The following is a 24,173-nucleotide window of genomic DNA, read 5'->3' as shown; positions in this document are numbered from 1 at the left end:
GAGTACAGGTGTACATGTGAGTGAAAAACTTAGGTGCAGATTCCCACCAATGTGCAGAGAATAATATTATTATAATCCCATAATTATAATGGGATTGTCGTGAAAAAAGTTAGTCTGGAGCCGTACTAATCTATTCTAATCCTGTTCTAACTGTTGCTGTAGAATCCCCCACCTTGTCAGTAGCATCTTTAAAGTAATTATAATTTTATCTACAGCTGGATTATAATAAGTTTAATTTATTTGTAACCCATTTCATGTACCCACTTATACACTCACAGCACCTGAAATGATGCCTCTGGTATGTTTTCTACAGTTGTTTCAGAGATGCCTGATGAAGGTGCTGCACATCGACCTGTGGAAGTGCTATCTCTCATACGTCCGAGAAACCAAAGGAAAGCTGCCCAGCTACAAGTAAGTGACTTACTTTGAGTTTTACCACTGCTGTACACTTATGATCAGATCACCCAGGACTTATTAATTCGTGTGTGTTCAGGTGTGAACATTAGCTTAGTAATGTAAAATGCAGCAGAATTAATTGTAAGCTCCATCAAGAAGTCAGTTCCACAATGTGTTATTATATTGATCATGTCATAAAGTGGAATGGATTTTAGTATGTGTTGATCATGTTCACATTTCATCATCAGGGAAAAGATGGCTCAGGCGTACGATTTCGCTCTGGACAAAATAGGAATGGAGATAATGTCATATCAGGTAAATCCATAGTGTTCATACTGACCTACTTATTTATCTCAGCTCCTTATTTTCCTGCTGTAATTTCTCCTTCTTTCTGTCTTCTTTCAGATTTGGGTGGACTACATCAACTTCCTCAAAGGAGTGTAAGTAGACATTCAGTTAAAGCATATATTAATGGTGTTAGTGTAAAATCCTGAAATATTGCTTAATAAGTGTATATTAGTCTCAGCTTGGCAACAAATAGGCGCTCTCACATCCTGATTAGTATTTACTGCAGTGGGATAAAAGTGACTTACTTATTAATTATTTTTAGTTAGGGTCTCAAAATAATGAATTTTCATTTCAAAACAATGAATGACATCTTAGTGTCTCAAAATAATAAGATAGCATCTCAAAATACTGATGAACTTTCTCAAAATAATAAGATTGTGTCTCAGAATAACAAGATAGCATCTCAACAATAACTTAGCATCACAATATAATTATTTAGTATCTCAAAATGGCGAGATAGTGTATCTATAATGACTTACTGTCTCAAAATAACAACATAGCGTCTCAAAATGACAGTATCTTAAAATGACGAATAGCATCTCAAAATAATAAGATAGCATCTCAAAATTAAAACATATGATTTTAATGACTTAGTATCTCAAAATAACAAGATGGTGTCTCAAAAGGATAAGATAGCCTCTCAAAATAATGACTTAGTATTTTAAAATAAGTTAGCATATCAAAATGACAAGATAACGTCTTAAAATAATAAGATGGCATCTCAAAATAACAACTTTTTTTTTTTTTTAATGACTTAATATCTCAAAATAACAAGATATCATCTCAAAATGACAAAATACCATCTCAAAATGACAAAATAGCATTTCCAAATAAGATAGCATCTCAACTTATGTTTTTTAATGACTTAGTATCTCAAAATAACAAGATAGCATCTCGATGACAAGTTAGCGTCTCAAAATGTCTCAAAAGGATAAGATAACCTCTCAAAATAATGACTTAATATTTTAAAGTAACTTTTCATCTTAAAATGACAAGATAATGTCTCAAAATAATAAAATAGCATCTCAAAATAACAACTTGTTTTTTTAATGACTTAGTATCTCAAAATAACAAAAAAGAATCTCAAATACAAGAAAGCGTCTTAAAATTAAAAGATAAGAAAGAAAAATAACTTAGTATCTCAAAATATCAATATATCATGTTGGCGACTAAAAACTTTTAATATTGCTTAATAAGTGTGTGATGTTACACTCTCAGCTTTTTACAAGGAGGGGCTTTTTAAGTCTGATTTTAACCTAATGATCTGTGTTGTGTAGCGAGGCGGTGGGGTCATACGCAGAAAACCAGCGAATCACGGCTGTGCGGCGGGTTTACCAGAGGGGCTGCGTCAACCCCATGATCAACATCGAACAGCTGTGGAGAGATTACAGTAAATACGAGGAGGTAAAACAATGAAAATGTGTTAAAACATGATTTTTGATCTGGTGTTTATTTGTATTTATCTGCATTGTAATATAAACATGCTGTATATTCTGTATTTTACAGGGTATTAATATACACTTGGCTAAAAAGATGATAGAGGATCGGAGCAGGGACTATATGAATGCTCGGAGAGTGGCTAAGGTAGGTCACCCATTGTGTTTTTAGCCCAGAAGAACCAACCTGGTATCGTTTTGTGATTTGGTGTTTTTCATTATTGTGCATAAGAACCAGTGAAAAGACACATCATTTACACATCTCTGCTGGATTCTCTCAGTCAGCTTTATGAGGTAGAATCATCTGGAATTCAGGCTTTCAGTTAACAGCTGTGCTGAACTCATCAAGAGTTAATTACTTGAATTTCTTGTCTCTTAATAAAGTGTTTGAGAGCATCAGTTAAAGTAAAGTAGTGAAGAGGTGGAGTTACAGGTATACAGTGAATAGTGAATATTTGAGTAATGTTCTAATCCAGATTATGAGAAGCAAGAACTACTCAACTAAATAAAGAAATAAAGGTCAGTCCATCCGAAAAGAATAATTTCAAGGACTTTAAAAGAATCCTAAATTTGCTGTAGGTATTAAAATTTTAGGGATTTTGGGAAAGCACATACTAACATTAGCAGCCAGTTACAGTGGAGAGAACTAAGGTTAGCGGAGTGCAAGCTAACATTAGCTGTGAGCTAGCTAACTTTACTGGGGAGAGAACTGAGGTTAGCGTAGAGCTAGCTTACATTAGCTGTGAGCTAGCTAACGTTAACGGGGAGAGAACTAAGGTTAGCAGAGTTAACATTAGCCATGAGCTAGCTACATTACTGGGGAGAAAACTAGGGTTAGCGGAGAGCTAGCTAACATTAGCGGTTTATAATAATTGATAAAGACAATTGATAACAAATGGGAAACATTAGGTTTTAACTTTCAATGCAATAAATTATTTTCTACTTAAGAAGTTATGACTACATTTGTGGGCCTTAAATTATATTTACTGAGGTCTTTAAAAGCTCTTAAAAAGCATTACATTTAAATCTTGAACCCTGTATGAATAGCTTTGTCTAATTTGCATTATGACTGATTTTGATTTGTGATTGGGTATATCTGCAGGAATATGAGACCGTGATGAAAGGCTTGGACAGGAACGCTCCCTCAGTACCCCCACAGAACTCTCCTCAGGAGGCTCAGCAGGTGGAGATGTGGAAGAAATACATTCAGTGGGAGAAGAGCAACCCCCTGCGCACAGAAGACCAAACACTAATCACCAAGAGAGGTACTTAACAAGCGGCCCCTGTTAATGGACAGTTCCACCTATTGCTCAGTTTCTTTTCTGGCGCATCAAAATACATCAGCTCCAGCTCCAGCAAAAAAAAAGCGCATTATAAAACATTATTATAGTATCGGTAATGTCGCTTTCTAACCGCATTTCCATAGTGCAACAGCTATTTTTTCCTTTATTTTAATGCTGTACACTACTAAGAATGCCTAAACGATGTGAACAAGGGTGTTGCCATGTTCTTGCTGACATAATCAGAGTATGAATGCCCACACAGGACAAATGCGATGTCATTATAGCAGGCAAAGACGTGGTCCATACGAATAAGCCCAGCGATTTAAAAATACGCATTGTAACGCACGTTATCAGCCATCAATATCATGTTAAGAGTTGTTATTATTAAAATAAAAGCTTAGATATATACAGTGCCCTCCATAATTATTGGCACCCCTGGTTAAGATGTGTTCTTTAGCTTCTCATAAATTGAGTTTTGTTCAAAATAATATAGGACCACGATGGGAAAAAAAGTAAAGTCCAACCTTTAACTCAAGTAAATTTTAAGGGGGAAATAAAATCCCTGACTAAGAAATAATTATTCTTCATAAAATCACCTGTTCCACAATTATTGGCACCCCTAACAATTCTTAGGAAATAAATTTAATAAAAGTATTTCTGTCACTTCTACAGTAGTTTACGAAGTTGATCAGAGTATGTAGGAACATTTAATTAGTAATTCACAACTTCCTGTTTCCCTGGGGTATAAATATGACGTGACACAGAGGCCATTTATCTTCAACATGGGAAAGACAAAGGAACATACCATTCAAGTGAGGCAGATGTGTGTTGACCTTCACAAGTCAGGCAATGGCTACAAGAAAATCGCTACTCGCCTACACCTGTCCATATCCACTGTCAGAGGAATTATTAAGAAGTTTAAAACAACTGGAACAGTGGTAAACAAGCCTGGACGAGGACGCAAGTTTATTTTGCCACCACGCACAGTGAGGAGGATGATAAGAGAAATAAAAAGTTCTCCAAAGCTCACTGTTACAGAATTGCAACAAATGGTAGCTTCTTGGGGTCACAAAGTCTCCAAAACAACCATCAGGCGCTATCTACATGCCAACAAGCTGTTTGGGAGGCATGCACGGAAGAAACCATTTCTCACTCACAATCATAAACGCAAACGTTTGGAGTTTGCTAAGCGGTACTATGACTTCAACTGGGACCGTGTGCTTTGGTCAGATGAAACAAAGATAGAGCTTTTTGGCAACAAATGCTCTAAGTGGGTCTGGCGTAACACAAGAGCTGAGTATGCAGAAAAGCACCTCATGCCCACTGTGAAATACGGCGGGGGATCAGTGATGCTGTGGGCCTGTTTCTCTTCTAAAGGCCCTGGGAACCTTGTTAGGGTGCATGGCATCATGAATGCTCTAAAATACCAGGACATTTTAAAACAAAATCTGGTGGCTTCTGCCCGAAAGCTGAAGATGGGTCGTCACTGGGTCTTTCAGCAAGATAATGACCCTAAACATGTGGCCAAATCTACACAGAAATGGTTCACCGCACACAGAATCAAGCTCCTCCCATGGCCATCTCAGTCCCCAGACCTCAACCCCATTGAAAACCTGTGGGGTGAGCTGAAGAGGAGAGTGCAGAGGAGAGGACCCAGGTCGTTGGATGATTTAGAGAGAATGTGCAAAGAGGAATGGTCAAAGATCCCTCTTTCTGTATTCTCCCATCTTGTGAAACATTACAGGAGAAGATTAGGTGCTGTTTTGTTGGCAAAAGGGGGTTGTACAAAGTATTAACATCAGGGGTGCTAATAATTGTGGCACACATGATTTGATGTTAAATAATTGTTTCTTAATGTGGGATTTTTTTCCTACTGAATAAATTCACTTGAGTTAAAGGTTGTATTTTACTCTTTTTTTCCATCGTGGTCCTATATTATTTTGATCAAAACTCAATTTATGAGAAGCTAAAGAACACATCTTAACCAGGGGTGCCAATAATTATGGAGGGCACTGTATATTTTCCAGTTAATATTGAGTATTTCAAGCAGAATGTAAGGTGGCTGGAAGTAGGGGACCCTTCTAATTCTGCATGTCTTGCCGTTGGGGGACCTCTAAGTAACCAAAACTGTAATTTCGTTTATTTACAGCAAGCTTAGATTTTCCAGTTTTCGGCTGAAATGGAAACGATAATTGGAGCCACCAAGCTACAGCGTGAAACTGTGCTTACTGATCATAGTTTACATTAGAATTAACCCCTATTTATTTGTGCAACTTGGAAGCATGATTTTTTACCTGAGAAGTTACCATACTTAGTTCTGAAAGGAGAAATTACTGTATTTGGACTATAAGGTGTTAAATTAGCATGTCATGAATATTCAGGAGTAAGAGCGTTATACAGAAGTTTCAGTGAAATTTTTCTCCAGCACCGAGGCTACAGCAGTATTAGCATTAGCTGTTAACAGCAGCACTAGCTCTTTCTCCATTCAGAGGTGAGTATATCAGACTGTAGTCTGTGTGTTTATTGTGTTAAAACAAGCTACGTGGAATGAACCACTAGCTGATAGCGCCCTGGCTTACTGAAACACTCAGAGTTCCTCAGTTTAGCTCTGTCAGTCACCATTTACTAGCGCTAAGTGATGCTGCTAACCGCGCTGTTAAAAATATTGAAAATCTGAGCTTCCTGTAAATAAACTGAAGTGTTTTACTCACCCAAATAAATAGTTTACAGGGAAGAAATCTTTGTAGAGAACCATCCAGCACTTGTTTGATTTTGAAAGAGAATGAGGGCACGAGAGATGCACGGATGAAACCTTAAGGGCTAAAAACTCATAACATTTTTCTTTAGATAATGCACATAAAACTGTAGTCTGTATATTTACTCGGGTGTAAATAGCAACTCCCCCTCCTTTTCTTTTCTTATCCATCTTTTCTATGGATTATTAATAAATAAAATTATTTAAAACTACAACGTCATCATTGGTTCTATGACTAAGCCAGGTCTCTATTAAATCTATTATATCAGGATCAGATTGTGCAACCAGGATTTTAAGATGATCCATTCTATCTTTCTGTAGAAGGCTTTTAATATTTAAATGGATTATACCTAAACCTTTTCTTTTTTAAAACTTTCAAGATTACTCATTGGATTATCTGTACAGTTTTCCTTTTGGTTTACAGTAATATGAAATGGCTTAATGTGTATAAGATTATTACAATTACTAAAAACTAGAGGTGTCTTCAACTAAGGATTTTCATAGTCGAATCTGATTAGTCAGATTTTCCCTTTAGTCAACTAATAGTCGAATAGTTTAGTCGTTTTTTGTTCCCAGAGCACAGTAAACGGGATTCCCGTTCTCTTCAGGACTTTTTTTCCACTTCAAAGGAAAAACCTAAAACACTCTGATCAATGAATAAACATGGTAGGTTGGCTTTATTTAGCTTTTATTTATTTATTTACTGAAACTATTTACTTATTTACTGCGCTTTATTTGCAATGAAACCCGCATAGAAAATATATCCCCTCGGATGGCGTGGAGGTGGAGGGGATGCTGTGAAATCTCCTAGCAGCTCTAGACAGTTTTGGGTACCTCTCCTCATTTTTTTTGCCACCATTCCAGTGGACCGCCGCTGCATTTTGTGAAGTCTTTTGTATAAGCCTTCATTTCACACATAAGTTTTCATCCTCCGCCTGGTCCTCCTCATCCTCATCACTGGCCTGCAACATAGCCATCACTGTGTCTTTATGTCTGGGCACAGTCGGCCCAGCTGACGACCCTGTAGCGTGTTCAGCTCCGCTCATTTGGATTGTGCAACTGCAGGGGGTGATATATTAATGTGTAGTAAGGAAGAAGCCTATTGTTAATGCGCACACATAATTCAAAAAAAATATTAACAGAAATTAGGATGATTTTATTTGACAAAAGGCAATATATAACAAAAACAAAGACATTTCATATAACAACTAATGCTTAGCAGCAGCCTTGGGCACCCCCATGCAGTCAGAATGGTACATTCGACTATGAGGTTCATAGCCGAATGGGGTCCTCCGAATCAAATAGTCGAATCAGCGACTGTTGCAGGTCACCCCTACTAAAAACATTAAACTTTTGTAGATTAATGGCATTTTTTAATAAAAATGCTGGTCCTAGGTCTTCTACTTCTAATGACTACTGGTATAATTGAACTTGCATTGTAGGTCTTGGGTAGTCATTTAAAATTAAAAACAGAGTAAAACATATTGTGCCTTATTTTCATTTCTAAAAGGTGGCAACCCTACTAATCGGACTAAATACAGTACAGAACACAGTGTAACACACACACATGGGGACTGTTCAGACTCCTGCTTAATGTACATACAGTAATAATAGGTGTGTGTGTGTGTGTGATTCCTCCTGCAGTGATGTTTGCCTACGAGCAGTGCCTTCTGGTGCTTGGCCATCACCCTGACGTCTGGTACGAGGCTGCCCAGTATCTGGAGCAGTCCAGCAAGCTGCTGGCAGAGAAAGGGGTGAGTGTTCTGCTTTCTGTTTCTAACACCATCTTTAAATAGGCACACCAAGCTCAGTTCACCATTATAAAGCCAGTCATGTTTTTTTTTCTTTTTCATATAAAATATGTTGTGTCTATTAAAGGTAAAACGTAGAGCACCAGTCAAAGGTTTAGACACACCTCTTCTTATTCAATGTGTTTCTTTCTTTGTATAAAATATTTATTTTATTGTATATTTAATATTGAAGACTATATTAAGGCTCTATAGATTCTTATGATACATTTATTCAAAGTATAGTTTTTATAAAATAATAGTAGAAATATATTTTTTTGGGTTTAGGTCAGGCTTATGTGATTTTTACAGTTTACTACATAATTTCATATGTGTCCCTTAATTGTTTTCATGTCTTTAATATTAATCTACAATGTAAAAATTTTAATTAAATAAAGAATTAAATTAGAAAAACGCTAAATGAGAAGTTGTATTAAAACTTTAGTCTGGTAGTGTAAATTAGAGCTTAGATTCTCTGCCCAAATGATTTTATATTCTCAAACCATGATAAATTAAATTAGATTAGATTAGAAGAAAGTAATTCAGACATCATTCTTGTAGCCTAATTTACCGATGTTTATGCTTCGGATCATTGGTGTGTTTTCTGTCCTAAAAATCATTTTTATTAAATAATAGGTCTATGCTTCTTCAGTGTTGCAATGTTAATTAACATTATTCTAAATAGATTTTGCTCATTGAAACAGCTCGAAAATGTTTTTAAAAAACAAAAAAAAAAAATGTGGGGTTTAAATCAGGCTCTGGGTTGTGATGACCGTATATAGGGAGGGCTCGGGCCAGGCTGGGTATTTTCGGCCCAATCTCAGCTCTAGTGTATATAGATGTGCGTGTAAAGATGACTGAAATGTGCGTATAGTTGAGATGTAATGCAGTGTTCTGCTTTTCACATGCGACACGTATCCAAAAAATCCAAAACTTTTCTTTATTGTATTATCTTTACTATGAACTTATTAAAATACAAGATAAAAGATAAAATCCTAACTAAATAAAGTTAAATGTTGGTTAAATTACTGTTTAAAGACTGTGAGGCTCCTGGCTAGAGGCTTCTGCTATCTTCTATGAGTCATCACACTTTTATACTAGAATTAGCAGCCAATTAGATCATATCCTATTAAAGCAATTGCATTTGTAAATTCTTATATTGCCCAAAATGTAAAATTTAACAATATTCACATGCTAGAAATAGAACTGAAATTTCTGCTAAGTATTAATTAAGTGTTAAATCTAACTCTACAATATACAACTTCAACCAAAAAAAAAAAGAAAGAAAGAAATGGCTCTAACAGAGATGAACATTTTTGGAACTTTTTTCTCGTCCTTTTCTCTCTTTTTCACTGATATTTAATGTCTGATTTCAGGACATGAACAACGCTAAGCTGTTCAGTGACGAGGCCGCCAACATCTACGAGCGTGCCATCTCCACTCTACTGAAGAAGAACATGCTGCTGTATTTCTCCTTTGCTGACTACGAGGAGGTGAGGCTCTCAGCGCTGATCTGAAGCTGAAACTTAAATGTTGTAAATTGTGTTTTGATTTTTGGATTATTTGAGGACCTCACTATTTGTTTTATCCCCACATTTCAGAGTCGAATGAAGTATGAGAAAGTACACAGCATATACAACCGCCTGCTAGCTATAGAGGACATCGACCCGACTTTGGTGAGACTCTTTATAAGCATGCAAGTGCATCTCAAAAAATTAGTTCAGAATTTGAAATTTATATATTATATAGATGCATTACACACAGAGTGACCTATTTAAAGCTTACAGCCAATGAAAATCCAAAAATTAGTGTCTTAGAATCTAATATAAGGCTATTTGGTATTTTTGGCAGTGTGGGCAGTGTGCCAAGTCCTGCTGGAAAATGAAATCCACGCCTTCATAAAAGTTGTCAGTAGCAGAGGGAAGCTGTAAGATATGAAGTGCTGTAAGATTTTGTGGAAAACAAAACTGCACTGACTTTAGACTTGATAATAAAACACAGTGGATCAACACCAGCAGATGACAGACATGTCTCTCCAAACAAACCATCACTGATCATCAGTACATTTTACATTTCATTTAAAGTAAATCAAGGGAGCAGAGTCTGGAGGAAGAGTGGAGAGACACACAGTTCAAACTGCTCGAGGTCTAGTGTGAAGTTTCCACCAATCAGTGATGGTTTGGAGAGACATGTCATCTGCTTTCATGCAGATTTTATTTTCTAGCAGGACTTGGCACACTGCCAAAAGTACCAATTGTTCTTATATAATATTATAATATTCTGAGACATTGATTTTTGGGTTTTTATTGGCTGTAAGCTTCATAATCATCAACAATAAAAGAAATAAGCGCTTAAAATAGATCACTCTGTGTTTAATACATCTATATAATATAAGAGTTTCACATTTTGAACTGAATTACTTAAATAAAGTAACTTTTTTCAATGAAATTAAATTTTATTGAGATGCACCTGTATAGTCTTGATGACAATACTTTGACCTTGTTTTATTCATTTCAAGGATACACTACTGCAATAAAATAAATATATGTTTTATTTATTACAAATATGAGTTTCATTCTTTCAGGTGAAACAAAATCTATAAATCTACATAAATAAGACTTATTTAATCTACCAAAAAAACTGCAAACATTAAAAACACATGCAGTAAAAATTGCAAAATAAATAAAAAAAGAATGCTTTTAAGAATTTTTTCACATTTTGAACTGAATTATTGAAATAAATTAACTTTTTAATGATGATCTAAATTTTTGTGACGCACTAGTATATGCCATTTTTATCATTATTGATTAAGGGTTAAAATTAAGGAACTTTCTATAAGTGGTGATATATTCTTTTTTTATTTATTGTTTAGGTTTACATTCAGTATATGAAATTTGCCAGAAGAGCAGAGGGTATAAAGTCCGGTCGTTCTATTTTTAAGAAGGCCAGAGAAGACGTTCGGACACGGCACCACGTTTACGTCACAGCTGCTCTTATGGAATACTACTGCAGCAAGGTAACTCTTCTTTACTTTATCTACAAGGTGAAGCAGCTGTTGGTACAAAAGTCTGAAAAGTATCTCCATTCATTACTCTGTAGGTAGAAGTATAGATACTAGAGTTTAATAAAATACTTCTGTAGACGTTAAAGAAGAAAGTACTGGATTCAAAATTGCTTAAAGTATAAAAGTAAAAGTAATTTAAGGAGAAAAAATAAAGCCATTAAGAACAAAAGCTTAGGCCACGCCCACAGAGTCCTATAGTGCACACTACACAAAACACAATTTACTAAAAGCTATAATGACTATAATGTTAAAATATTAAAATGTTGATAATATAATTTGGGATTTTGCACCAGGCTGTTCCCTATAGTGTTTCATCTGTATATATGCTTATTAAAAATTAATTTTAATAGAATGTAAATATATTAAAGAAGCTTAGTTGGACTGGAGTTTATCTGGAGTTCTCTTGAGTCTCTGCACAAATCATCTTCATACTAGACTACATACATGCAGGTGTGATGGATCACAGTATATATAAACCAATAGGAAGTCAGAATGGTATATGTTTATACTTCTCTACATCCAATCACAATCAGATTCACTCTATCTGGATGGAGAGATTTATCTGGATAGGGGTTTTATTGAACGATGAGAAGCCGGAATGAAAACCAGCTGAAATTAAATAGGAGTAACGAGACTGTTTTTATTAAAATGTAGAAATGATTAGAAAGTTCAGATAATTGTGTGAAAATGTAAAATAATTACTGCAGTAAAGTATAGATAACCTACATTTCTTCTTTTCTACATCAGGACAAATCAGTGGCGTTTAAGATCTTTGAGCTGGGCCTGAAGAAGTACGGAGACATCCCGGAGTATATTCTGGCATATATAGATTATCTCTCTCATCTCAATGGTAAGATTCTTTACTTTTATATTAGTTTAACCTACAGAAATGGTACACTGCTCTATTTAATTCTTCACACCATGTAAAATCTGGTTAATCCCCATATTATATGATATATACAGCTCTGAAAAAATATAAGAAACCTCTTAAAAATGATGAGTTTCTTTGATTTTACCAAATTAAAAAAAACTCTGGAATATAATCAAGAGGAAGATGTATGATCACAAACCATCAAACCAAACTGAACTGATTGAATTTTTGCACCAGGAGTAAAGCAGCATAAAGTTATCCAAAAGCATGTGTAAAAGCATGTGTAAGACTGTTCCTGCTCTCCTAGTTACTGATTAGCCCCACCTGTCTTCCCTAGTATATACAATTCTGGAAAAAATTAGAAACCACTTAAAATTATGAGTTTCTTTGATTTTACTGAATTGAAAATGGGATGGACTGAACTGCTCCAATTTTTGCACCAGGAGTAAAGCAGCATAAAGTTATCCAAAAGCAGTGTGTAAGACTGGTGGAGGAGAACATAATGCCAAGATGCATGAAAAAAACTGTGATTAAAAATCAGGGTTATTCCACCAAATATTGATTTCTGAACTCTTAAAACTTTATGAATATGAACTTGTTTTCTTTGCATTATTTGAGGTCTGAAAGCTCTGCATCTTTTTTTGTTATTTCAGCCATTTCTCATTTTCTGTAAATAAATGCTCTAAATTACAATTTTTTATTAGGAATTTGGGAGAAATGTTGTCTGTAGTTTATAGAATAAAACAACAATGTTCATTTTACTCAAACATAAACCTATAAATAGCAAAATCAGAGAAACTGATTCAGAAACTGAAGTGGTCGCTTAATTTCTTTTCCAGAGCTGTATATGGTTTTATTTGTTTTTCATTTCATTTTAACAAGGATAAAATCTTATGCTTAAACACAGTTATTTTTACAGTCTATACACCCTCAGCTGCCCGTAATTCCACCTGGTGCTCGTCTTTATTTTATAGCTGACTGATCTCACTCTACAGGTTTTATTTACTGCTGGTTTTACTGGAAGTCAGAAAGAGCTTCAACAAATATTTGTAACTCATATTTCTGCCACCAGTCGTACAGAATATCCTCTCAGTGTAATCAGTGTCAGTCCATTTCAGAATCACACAGTTCCTCTTTCTCTCCAGAGGGAATTGTAAAACATAATACTCAATAATAAATGTAAGGTAATAATGCAGTGTGAGACTCAGGGCTGGGATAACAAACGTTTTAAAAAATGCAGTTTTCTTGTAGTTTTATACAAATATACATTTCCTTTTCCCAGGATTTTTATATTATTCACATTGAATTAGAAGAGAAAATAAAAATTAAAATAATTAATATGCACATAAATAATGAGCACTTGAAGATTTAATTATATATTTAATTTTACTACACTTCAAGGCTGCTGTAATTAATATTCCTAACAGATAATTTTTGGACCTTTAAATGTACTTTTAAATGTTTAAAAGTTTAATTTTACAACATTAATTGTACGACTTATTTTATATATGTATATATAGATACTTTTTTCTTGTGTTGCTGTTTGTAACAATACTTTTTATCTTGTATTTTACAACTTTCTTTTGTAATGACTTTTTTCCTTTTAGGATTCTTGTTTTGATTCCTTTTCTGACTTTTTAAATTACTTTTCTTTTCCTCACTGTTTTCTGACTCTCTTCTGATTCATTTTCTAACTCTTTTTCTAATTCCTTTTTTTATTACTTTTCTGTCTTTTTCTGATTCTTTTTTTCTGTCTGTTTTTCTGACTCTTTTTTGGATTCCTTTTCTGACTCTTATTCTGACACTTTTACTTATTCTGACTCTTCAGATTTTCTTTCTTAGACTCCTTTTTGATTCCTTTTCTGATTCTTTTTCTGACTCATTTGATTGATTTTCTGATTCCTTTTGATTCATTTTCTAATTATTTTTCTCACTCCTTTTTCTGATTCATTTTGTGTTTTTTGTTTAACAGAGGATAACAATACGAGGGTGCTGTTTGAGAGGGTTTTGACATCTGGAAGTCTTTCTCCAGAGAAATCCGGGTTAGTGAGCTTCTGTACCTTCAAACACAAAACTGTGTGTTATTAATATCTGTGCAATATATTGTGATCTGAATCCTAACGGTGTGTGTCTTGGTGTGTGTGTGTGTGTGTGAGACAGGGAGATCTGGGCTCGTTTCTTGGCGTTTGAGAGTAATATAGGAGATCTGGCGAGTATCCTGAAGGTGGAGCGGAGGCGTTTTATGGCGTTTAAAGATGAATATGAGGGGAAGGAGACGGCCCTGCTGGTGGACAGATACAAGTTCATGGATCTGTACCCCTGCTCCTCCAGTGAACTCAAAGCTCTTGGATACAAGGTAAAAAATGTATCAAAAAAATAATCTATAATAAGCTGTGTATATATTACTACTGTATGTGTAGTAGTAGTGCTAACTGTAATCTCACTCCTCCTGGTTCTGTTCGTTTCTCTGTTAACGTAAAGGATGTATCCCGTGCTAAATACGCTGCACTGATCCCGGAGGCAGTGGTGGCGCCTTCAGCCCCCACCCTGAAAGATGAGACTGACCGTAAACCAGAGTATCCAAAACCAGACACCAATCAGATGATCCCCTTCCAGCCACGACACCTCGCTCGTAAGTATCATACTAAAGGAATTATCTTTAATATATATGGAATTTTACACATCTCTGCTGGATTTTCTCAGTCAGCTTTATGAGGTAGAGTCACCTCATAATTCAGGCTTTCAGTTAACAGCTGTGCTGAACTCATCAAGAGTTAATCCTTTGAATTTCTTGTCTCTTAATAAAGTGTTTGAGAGCATCAGTTAAAGTAAAGTATTGAAGAGGTAGAGTTACAGGTATACAGTGAATAGTGAATATTTGAGTAAGTTAATTACTAATTCATATTATGAGAAGCGAGAACTATTCAACTAAGTAAAGAAAAAAATACTTTAAGAAAAAATGAAGGTCAGTTATGATGAAACTGGCTCTCATCTGGCCCGCCCCAGGAAAGGAAGAGCAAGAGTTTCCTCTGTTGCAAAGGATTTATCAGAGTTACCAGCCTCAGAAACTAAAAAATACTCAGAAAAGAGTATTTTGGTTTGTTTAACAGTCATATTTAACTTACTTCATGATTCCTTATGTGTTCCTTTAGTCTGGATCACTTCACTATTTGTTTACTTTGTAAGATCATCAAGTCATGGAACACAGTACTAGTGCCTGTCCCATGACTTTTGGCATGTCAGTGTATATTGCATTTATTATATTTTAAGAGCAACAGTCTTTTAATTATAGTAATTTATGATATCTTAGCATATACAAGAACTAAAACACAGATTTATCTCATCTTAACCCTGACAGACCAGAGCAGATATTTATATATATTTATATATTTATGGGACGATGTTCAGAAAGGGTGAACTAGAAAACACAACATCAAGCTGCTCCAGTTTAGACAGAAACTAGGACTGACCCACTTAATGTTTCTGTGTCAGAAACACAAACCAATGCAACCTCATCCCCCCATATCAATCCATTAGAACAGAACCTTTCTAGGGCATAATTAGAGTCTGAAAGATCAATAATAAAAATCTATGCCTTGATATGGGATCATTTTAACCAGAATATGTACAATATATCTAGTCCTGTGAAATAATCAGGTCATTCAGGAGCTAAATCAGCATAACAGCAGCTTTTTTTTTTTTTTCAACAACTTTTTATACGGGATGCTCAGTCCTCAGTCACAGGAAGCTGCAGCTCCTTGTTCAACCACTAGATGACATTATGGTGCTGGTGCACATCTGCAGGCACTCATTAACAACTAGTATTAATGTGTAATCCTCACTGTCTTGCGTTTGTAGAATGTGTAGGACTTACATGTGTCATGAAGGAAAATGTATAAATACCTTAACCCCAATAACTGGATACCCCTCTCCAGAGTCTTGTGTATTGTAGATCTGTGTGATGTATTAATGTTATGATTTGTCTGTGTGTGTTACAGCCCCGGGCCTGCACCCTGTTCCTGGAGGTGTGTTTCCTGTGCCTCCAGCTGCTGTTGTGCTGATGAAGCTGCTGCCTCCTCCAACCTGTTTTATGGTCAGTAATACCGTCCGCTGTTCTGATCTGATCTTAGTTTTAAACCTGTTCTATAGTGTATTAAAATTCATTCATTTCTAATGGGCATATATGCAGCTAAAACAGGGATCAGCCTAGTGCATCCCAAATTATATTATCAACTTTAATATTTTAATAGAACATTATAGTCATTATGGCTTTTATTAAAATGTGTTTTGGGGAGGGGTAGTGCACTATAGACTTATTTTTTCTCCTTACATTTACTTTTATTTTTATACTTTAAAATCAGTACTTTTACACTTTTACTTAAAGAGGTAAAAGCATGAAGTGATACTTCAACTTCTACAGAAGTATTTTAATCTTTAGTATCTATACTTTTACCTATCATTGTGCATTGTGAAGCCTAGCAACCAGCATAGATACCATAGCACCGCCTAGAAACAACTTAGCAACATGATAGTAACCAGCATAGATACCATAGCAACACCTTAGCAGCATCCCTTAGACATTTCATAGCAAGCAGCATACATACAATAGTAAGACCTTAGCAACCACCTAGCAACACCATAGATACAACCATAGTGACCTGTAGGACCCCTTTAGCTGTGCAACCACCCACTTATGTGTTTTGGGCAAGGGGAAGTGCACTATAGTCTGTGAGCGTGGCCTAAGTTTTTGTTCTTAATTGCTTTATTTTTTCTCCATACATTACTTTTACTTTTATACTTTAAGTCGTTTTGAAACCAGATCTTTTACTTAAAGAGTAAAAAGCTTGATTTGATACCACCTTCTTTTTAGTATTTTAGATCTCATTGTCTCTCTTTTTCTTCTCTTTCTGCAGGGTCCGTTTGTAAAAGTGGATGAGCTGATGGAATCGTTTAGAAGATGCACATTACCTGAAAGTAAGTATAACCAACACCAGCAGATGACATTTCTCTCCAAACCATCACTGATTGTGGAAACATGGACTCTGGTCCCTTGATTTACAAATGAAATGTAAAATTTACTGATGGTCAGTGATCTCAAGTCTAAAGTCAGTGCAGTTTTGTTTTCCCACAAAATCTTACAGCACTTTATGCTGAACCTCTGCTGCAGATTTTATTTTCCAGCAGGACTTGGCACACTGCCCACACTGCCAAAAGTACCAATTGGTCTTATATAACATTCTAATTTTCTGAGACACTGTTTTTTTGGGGGAGTTTCATTGGCTGTAAGCCATAATCATAAACAATAAAAGAAATAAACAGGGTGCTGACTGGTCTAAAGCGCTGCCACTATGAGCGGGAGGTCGTAGGTTTGAACCCCCGCTCATGCAGCTTTGCCATCAAGCTGCCGGTGCTCAGAAGGAGCAAAATTGGCCCTACTCCCTCCGGGTGGGTAGATGGCGCTCTCTCCCTTACACCACTCCTAGGGTGATGTCCACAGCACGAGGCGTCTGTGAGCTGATGTATCGGAACCGAGTCACTGCGCTTTCCTCCGAGCGTTAGCAGCAGTGATGCTACTCGGTAATGCTACAGAATCAGCAGCAGCTCGAAAAAAAGCGGTGGTTGACTTCACATGTATCAGAGGAAGCATGTGTTAGTCTTCACCCTCCTGGTGTGTTGGGGCATCACTAGTGATAGGGGAGTCCTAGTGAGTGAGTTGGGTAATTGGCCGTGTAAATTGGGGAGAAAATTGAAATAAAATAAAATAAAAGTAATAAACACTTAAAATAGATCACTCTGTGTGTTTAATACATCTATAATATATGAGTTTCACATTTTGAACTGAATTACTGAAATAAAGTAACTTTTCAATGATATTCTAATTTTTGACATGCACTAGTACATCACCATGGGCTCTTTAACAATGGGTTAAAGTGGGAAAGAGTGTAAATTAGATGAATGGTGAAAGCTGCAGTGTTCTCAGTGTGTTTCTCTCTGCTCTGTGTGTGTTTAGCTGTAGAAGCTGCTGTGGAGCTGATCACGGGGAGTCGCCCCGACGCTCCAATGGAGGGGAACGGCCCAGTGGAGAACCACGCCGTGGCCAACAAGGCCCTGAAGAGACCCAACGCCGACTCAGACGAGGAGGAGGAGAAAGGAGCCGTCGCCCCTCCGGTTAACGATATCTACCGAGCGAGACAGCAGAAGAGGATCCGATGAGCCCCGCCCACCTACACACATACCTGTACAAACACACACATACCTGTACAAACACACACCTGTACAAATACACACACACTGATTATCTCACCACGGACACACCAACCTCTAACCCAACTGTTCCTCCAGTGATTCAATCTCTTACCTGATCCTCCTCCTCCTCTCTTATTAGATGTGTTTAATTGAAAACACACACCAGAATGTATCATCTACCTTTAAACCTCTTTTTTTTTTTTTTGAGGTTTTTGACTCGTCGAGACGGACAGACAGACTCATCAGTTCAGATAACTCGAGTCTCTTCACTGATCTCCTCTCATCTCCTCAGATCTTCTCCGATTATCTTCGTGGTTCCTGCCGATTTTTTTTGTTCTCGTGTTTTTGATGTTTGCTTCTTCTTTTTTTTAAGGAAAAAAAGACAGTTTTATTTTTAAAACTGAGTGGCTTATATTGTACAAAGTTTTTATTCTGGATGTTGATTTTGACACGTAGTTCGGAGCTTACCTCGTGTAGTAACTTGGTGATGGAAGAATCGGAAACATCGGCCGTGTCATTTTGTAGTGAAATGGAAATTAAAACAACTTCACTTCCAATAAAACTAAAAAACGTCTAAAACTGACTCTGGAGTTTTTTTTTAATTAACCCCACTATTTTCATTCTAGGAAAGACAGACAGGTTTATCTATGTAGCAGTCTTTCATAGACAGTGGCGAATTTAAAGAGCTTGGAAAAAATGAGTACAGATTTATATACAGTACCAGTCAAAAGCTTGTAAATTTAATATTGAAGACATTAAAGTTTATACTTTAGATTCTTCTAAGTATCACATGTATCTTTGAGGACAGATCTGCAGACTCTTGGTATTTTAATCTCAGTGTCTTCATGAGGGAGAGTCACCTGGAATAGTTTTCTCAGAGTCTAGAAAGAGTTTCTTCATGCTTCCCTCTGCTGACAACTTTTATAGAGATGCAGATTTCATTTTCCAGCAGGACTTGGCACACTGCCAAAAGTAACAATTGGTCTAATATAATATTCTAATTTTCTGAGATACTGAGTTTTGGGTTTTCATTGGCTGTAGACCATAATCATCAACAATAAAATAAATAAACACTTAAAATAGATCACTCTGTGTTTAATACATCTATATAATATATGAGTTTCACATTTTAAACTGAATTACTGAAATAAAGTAATTTTCAAAGATATACATTTTTTTTTTTTAGATCTACTAGTATTTAGGAAAGAGAGTTTGGTCTGGTGCTGGGATCATCTCAGATCGGCACTAGGAGGTGCTGTGGAACCATATATGGTGCAGCTCAATCCTCACTATACTGATTATGCAGTTTAATTTAACGCTAATCAGAAAAGACTGGGACAGTATGGAAAGTGCAAATAAAACAATCCAGTGATTTTTATATTTAGTCAATTATTCAATTTATCTGCTAAATTTCATTCCCTTTATTAATATACATACATTTCAGACCTGCTACACTTCCTACACAAAAGTTGGGATGTTTTAGGGCTTGTAATAAAGTAAAAAACAAAATCAGGTGGTGATAATCATGATACTTTATAAAAAAAAGCAGTATCATACACTCCAATACTGAGTTTTCTTAACTTAGTTGAGTAGTTCTTGCTTCTCATAATCTGTTACTCAAATATTCACTATTCACTGTATACCTGTAACTCTACCTCTTCACTACTTTACTTTAACTGATGCTCTCAAACACTTTATTAAGAGACAAGAAATTCAAGTAATTAACTCTTGATGAGTTCAGTACAGCTGTTAACTAAGAGCTATTTAAATGATAAAACATTAACCAGCTAGTTGATGCTTTTAACTCAGAACTCACTATTTAAGAGTACTTACATCTACCCTTATCTACTGACTTGCAATGGACAGTAGGTACAGATCCCTCCCTCAGAAGAAGTCTGCTAGTGGAATTTCTTTAACTGATCGAGTGGTAGGGGGTTGATGGGTGAGGGGTGGAGCCAGGGTGGTTCAATGCAAGTTTCCATTCCGTTCTACTGTGATGTCACAATAAGGGAGGCAATCAAATAGCCCATAGAAGCATATGATTACTGACACCAAACTCTTTTAGCTGATTCACAGAAAATGAATGCATGGATTCTTTTGGTGCTTGGAGTGTTTATAGTGTTTATAGGGGCAGTCGAGGCCCAAGTAGAAATACAAAAGCATGCAAAAAGAGAATTTTGTAAAATATGTCCCCTTTAAAACATTGATACTTGTGATGTTACTAGAATGTTATAAATAAAAATGATCCAAGAACATCTAGAAAACTTTAACTACTAACCAAACATTATTACTAGAGTGGATGGTTTCACACTAAACCCACTCTAAGTTTATTAACATAATATATATTTAATATAATTTCAGAATGTGCTCTGTGTGAATTGGTGAACTGGTGTACTGGTGCTATTGTTGTGCCACACCTCCTTGACTTTGGCCTTTAGTAAAACGCCCAGATCAGGATGGGCTCCTCTTCCTCGTTTTATGGGCATCTATCGTTTTATATAAAGCTTAATGCAGTGTTCTCTTGAACGCAGCCCTGGAAACGGCCTTTTAAATAATAAAAGCAGATCCCGACTCGTAATGTTTACAGAAATACACTCTTTATTCTTCCTGTTAGTCTCTCTGACTCACCTTTCAGTTTACCCTGACCACAGTCTCACCTCCTCTCACTGCAATCTTTATAGTTATATTTATAGTTACGCAATACTGTCCCTCTGTTCATGTACAGTACATTAATTAACAGCAATTACCACAGTAATAAATATTACTAAACTATTATATTATACAGAAATGTCTTATTTAATAATAATTTACAGTAGTTAAAACATTATTAAACCTACATTTTAATAGAAATAATGGAAATAATGTTATTTAATATTGATTTGAGACATCATTTAAAAATGTAGTAAAGATTAATAACTATTTTTTACTAGTGTCAATTAATAATTAGTTGAGATATAACTAAAGTCACCCATAACTACGGTTTATTAATGTACCCTTATTGAACAACACCATAGCAACCACCCCAGCATCCACCTAGGATCACCTTAGCAACCACCATGTATACCACAGCAACACCTTAGCACTTACGTAGGAACACCGAAGCGCAACACCATAGTATCCACAACAGACACCAAAATAAAACCTTAGCAACCACAAAGCAACACCATAGCAGCCATCACGGATACCACAGCATCACCTAAGCACCCACCAAGGAACACCTTAGCAACCACCATGGATACCATAGCAACCCCTAAGCATCCACCTAGGAACACATTAGCAACTACCTAGCAACACCGTAGCAGCCATACCGAATGCATGTCAAAACCTTAGAAACCACAAAGCAACACCACAGCAACCATCCCAGATACCATAGCAACACCATAGCAACCACCACTGATACCATAGCAACACCTTAGCTACACCAAAGCATCACCTTAGCAACCAAATAGCAACATTATAGCAATCATCTCGGATACCATATCAAATCCTTAGCAATCATATACCTACATCTTAGCAACCACTTAGCAAAACAAGAGCAACCAGCATGGATGCCATATAAAAACCTTAGCAACCATAAAGCTACACCTTAGCAACCACTTAGCAACACCTTAGCAGCCATCATGGATACTGTAGCAACACCTAGTCATCCACCTAGGAACACCTTAGCAACCACCTAGAAACAGCATAGGAACCGCCACAGATACATTATCAAAACCGTAACACCACAGCAACCATCCTGGATACCATAGCAACCACTTAGCAACACTACAGCAATCACAACAGATACCATATCAATATCTGGGGATGCCCTGGCTTGGGAAAAAATCACACTTGTGTAACTTGTAAGCTGTTTTCTTGTGAGTGAGGCTGGATATTAGAAAGCCTGATTATGGTAAGGCCAGGTGTATTCTGGGAGTTCTCTGGAGAACTCTTTCGCTTCTGTGGGACATGCCAAAATTCACGGGACACTGATACTAGTGAAAATATGTTGGTATGGTATCCTTGGGCCAGTTCTAATATTCAGATTCACAGCAGCATCTCCGGTTCATAAGCACAAAGATGATATTCATCTGCAGCAGGATGTGCAGAATTTCCGAGCCGCTCTCTGCTGGTAACAGATGGCTTTTTGTCTTAATAGAATCCATAAGTCATATTCATGTGGAGTTCTGAGTTCTTGGCTTTGTTTCTGAGCTAAGAGCTCGGTTCGCTGGAGGTTCTGAGAGGATGCGCTCTGACGTAACGTCTGGGGTGTCTTCTGGGTTCTCATGTGTCTGGAGTCATTTTACAAATGTCATCCAAGTACAACACAGCTAATCCAGGACACATCCAGACCGCTGGAGCTGGAGATTAGCCAGCAGGCAAGGACCGGTATTTATTAGTTAAAGAACTGATTTCAGGTAGTCAGCTGACCTCATTCTTTCAGCACATACTGTTGCTGAACCTAAACCTGCAGACCAACTGCAGCATCCACCCCAGAGCATAGCCCCACCCCCACAGGCTTATACAGTAGGCACTAAGCATGATGGATGCTGTAGTTCACTCTGGAACAAGGTAAATCTGGACTCTTCAGACCTTCACATGACCTTCTTCCATTGCTCCAGAGTCTAATCTTTATGCTCCCCAGCAAATGTATAATGTTTTTGCTGGTTAGCTTCACTGATAAGTGCTTTTCTTAAAGGTACGCAGCTGTTTAGTTCCTTTAATCCCTTGAGTTCTGTTCACTGCATTGTGAGTGTGGCAAAGCTCTTACTTTCACCATTACACAACAAAATCTTGCATTCCTTTTTACCAATTGCACAAAATGTTTAAAGGATCGCCAGTTACCATCATTCTCGTCAGATAGGAGGAGCTAACAGCACTAGAAACAGCATGGCAGTTAATTCCTGTGTTATTTGTGCAAATAACACATCAGTGTTTGTATGCTTTACCCAGTAATTCAGAGCTAAGAAACAAATGGTTAGAATTAGTCTATGGAGGAAAAACACCACCAGCCAAGTACAGTTGAGATAGGTAGGTGTATGTTTACAACAGTTCTGTTTACACTAGTTAAAAGTAAAAATCCTGGAGTGGATTTTTACTTTCTGGACTGGACTAACAACCTCTGTGTGTAACTATAGGTTTAAATAGGATCTCCGGTGGATTTTGTGTTTTACAGAGACTCTAAGACTAGATCAGTGGCTGAACTGCACTTAGCATGGCATTATTACACATGTTGTAGAGTAACATATGACATCGCAAAGATTGTTATTAGTGTAAAAATGTCTTTATTTTAAAATGTTCCTAACCATCTCACTGGTGCTGCAGTGCTGTTAGCCAATCAGAGGCATTTTAAAATGAATTACTTTAAAAATATACCTGTATATATATTTTTTTTATTTAATGATTTAAGAGTGATTGAGGTTTTGAGCTTTCTTGAGGGATAAAATAGCATAAAATAAATTTTTTTGTAATACTGAAGATGCTAATTTTAATTTTGTGATGCACAGCTAGGGTTCAGCAAAACCATTAGTTCTCATGAAGCTGTTTTAAAAAAAGGCAGAGATCTTTAAACATGTCATCTAAGCAAGAGTTGCTACTTTAAAAATTGTAAAATATAAAACATATTCTGGTTTGTTTAACACTATTTTTTGCTTACTAAATAATTATGTTTTTCTTCATAGTTTAAATTACTTTAGTTTTAATCTAAAATGCAGAACATTTTAAAATGAATGATTTTTAAAATATCACTGTGTTCATCTGCTATATGATAGATTTAACTGAAATCGCTGATCTGAACAACCAATGATTTATAAAGAAAAATCATTAAAAAAACGTTTTTATACCACTGTAAATCCAGGTGGTGTTCAGCAGTTACACACTATATCATACTTAATTTTTTAATATAAAATAAATGAGTAAAAGTTGGATATCTTTAAACATGTAAATTGGGTGTGAAACTGGTTTAAGCTGCTTCTGATAAGTGTTTTGTTTTGATAAGAAACGCAGAA

At 36.2% G+C, this 24,173-nt stretch overlaps 1 protein-coding gene across 2 annotated transcripts in view; it reads left to right on the top strand.

Moving 5' to 3' along the window:
* The window catches only part of cstf3 (cleavage stimulation factor, 3' pre-RNA, subunit 3), a 38,523-nt gene extending 19,754 nt beyond the window's left edge, over positions 1–18,769 (top strand). The window contains exons 5-22 of one of the 2 annotated variants that reach the window (XM_049483718.1): positions 314–411; positions 645–711; positions 802–836; positions 2,022–2,148; positions 2,251–2,328; positions 3,283–3,445; positions 7,863–7,972; positions 9,382–9,498; positions 9,607–9,681; positions 10,878–11,021; positions 11,817–11,919; positions 13,913–13,982; positions 14,101–14,296; positions 14,422–14,572; positions 15,939–16,033; positions 16,854–16,914; positions 17,951–18,176; positions 18,213–18,769. In XM_049483718.1, coding sequence (XP_049339675.1) covers positions 314–411; positions 645–711; positions 802–836; positions 2,022–2,148; positions 2,251–2,328; positions 3,283–3,445; positions 7,863–7,972; positions 9,382–9,498; positions 9,607–9,681; positions 10,878–11,021; positions 11,817–11,919; positions 13,913–13,982; positions 14,101–14,296; positions 14,422–14,572; positions 15,939–16,033; positions 16,854–16,914; positions 17,951–18,153 — 1,893 coding nt within the window. In that variant the 3' untranslated portion in view covers positions 18,154–18,176; positions 18,213–18,769. Of the gene's footprint in view, positions 1–313; positions 412–644; positions 712–801; positions 837–2,021; positions 2,149–2,250; positions 2,329–3,282; positions 3,446–7,862; positions 7,973–9,381; positions 9,499–9,606; positions 9,682–10,877; positions 11,022–11,816; positions 11,920–13,912; positions 13,983–14,100; positions 14,297–14,421; positions 14,573–15,938; positions 16,034–16,853; positions 16,915–17,950 lie in introns of both variants that reach the window. The other variant, XM_049483717.1, reaches the window with a different exon arrangement.
* Positions 18,770–24,173: the final 5,404 nt, after the last annotated feature.

The sequence above is a fragment of the Astyanax mexicanus genome, chromosome 9 (assembly GCF_023375975.1).
Source record: "Astyanax mexicanus isolate ESR-SI-001 chromosome 9, AstMex3_surface, whole genome shotgun sequence".
Lineage (NCBI taxonomy): Eukaryota > Metazoa > Chordata > Actinopteri > Characiformes > Acestrorhamphidae > Astyanax > Astyanax mexicanus.
This window is presented reverse-complemented; position numbering and strand designations above follow the sequence as displayed.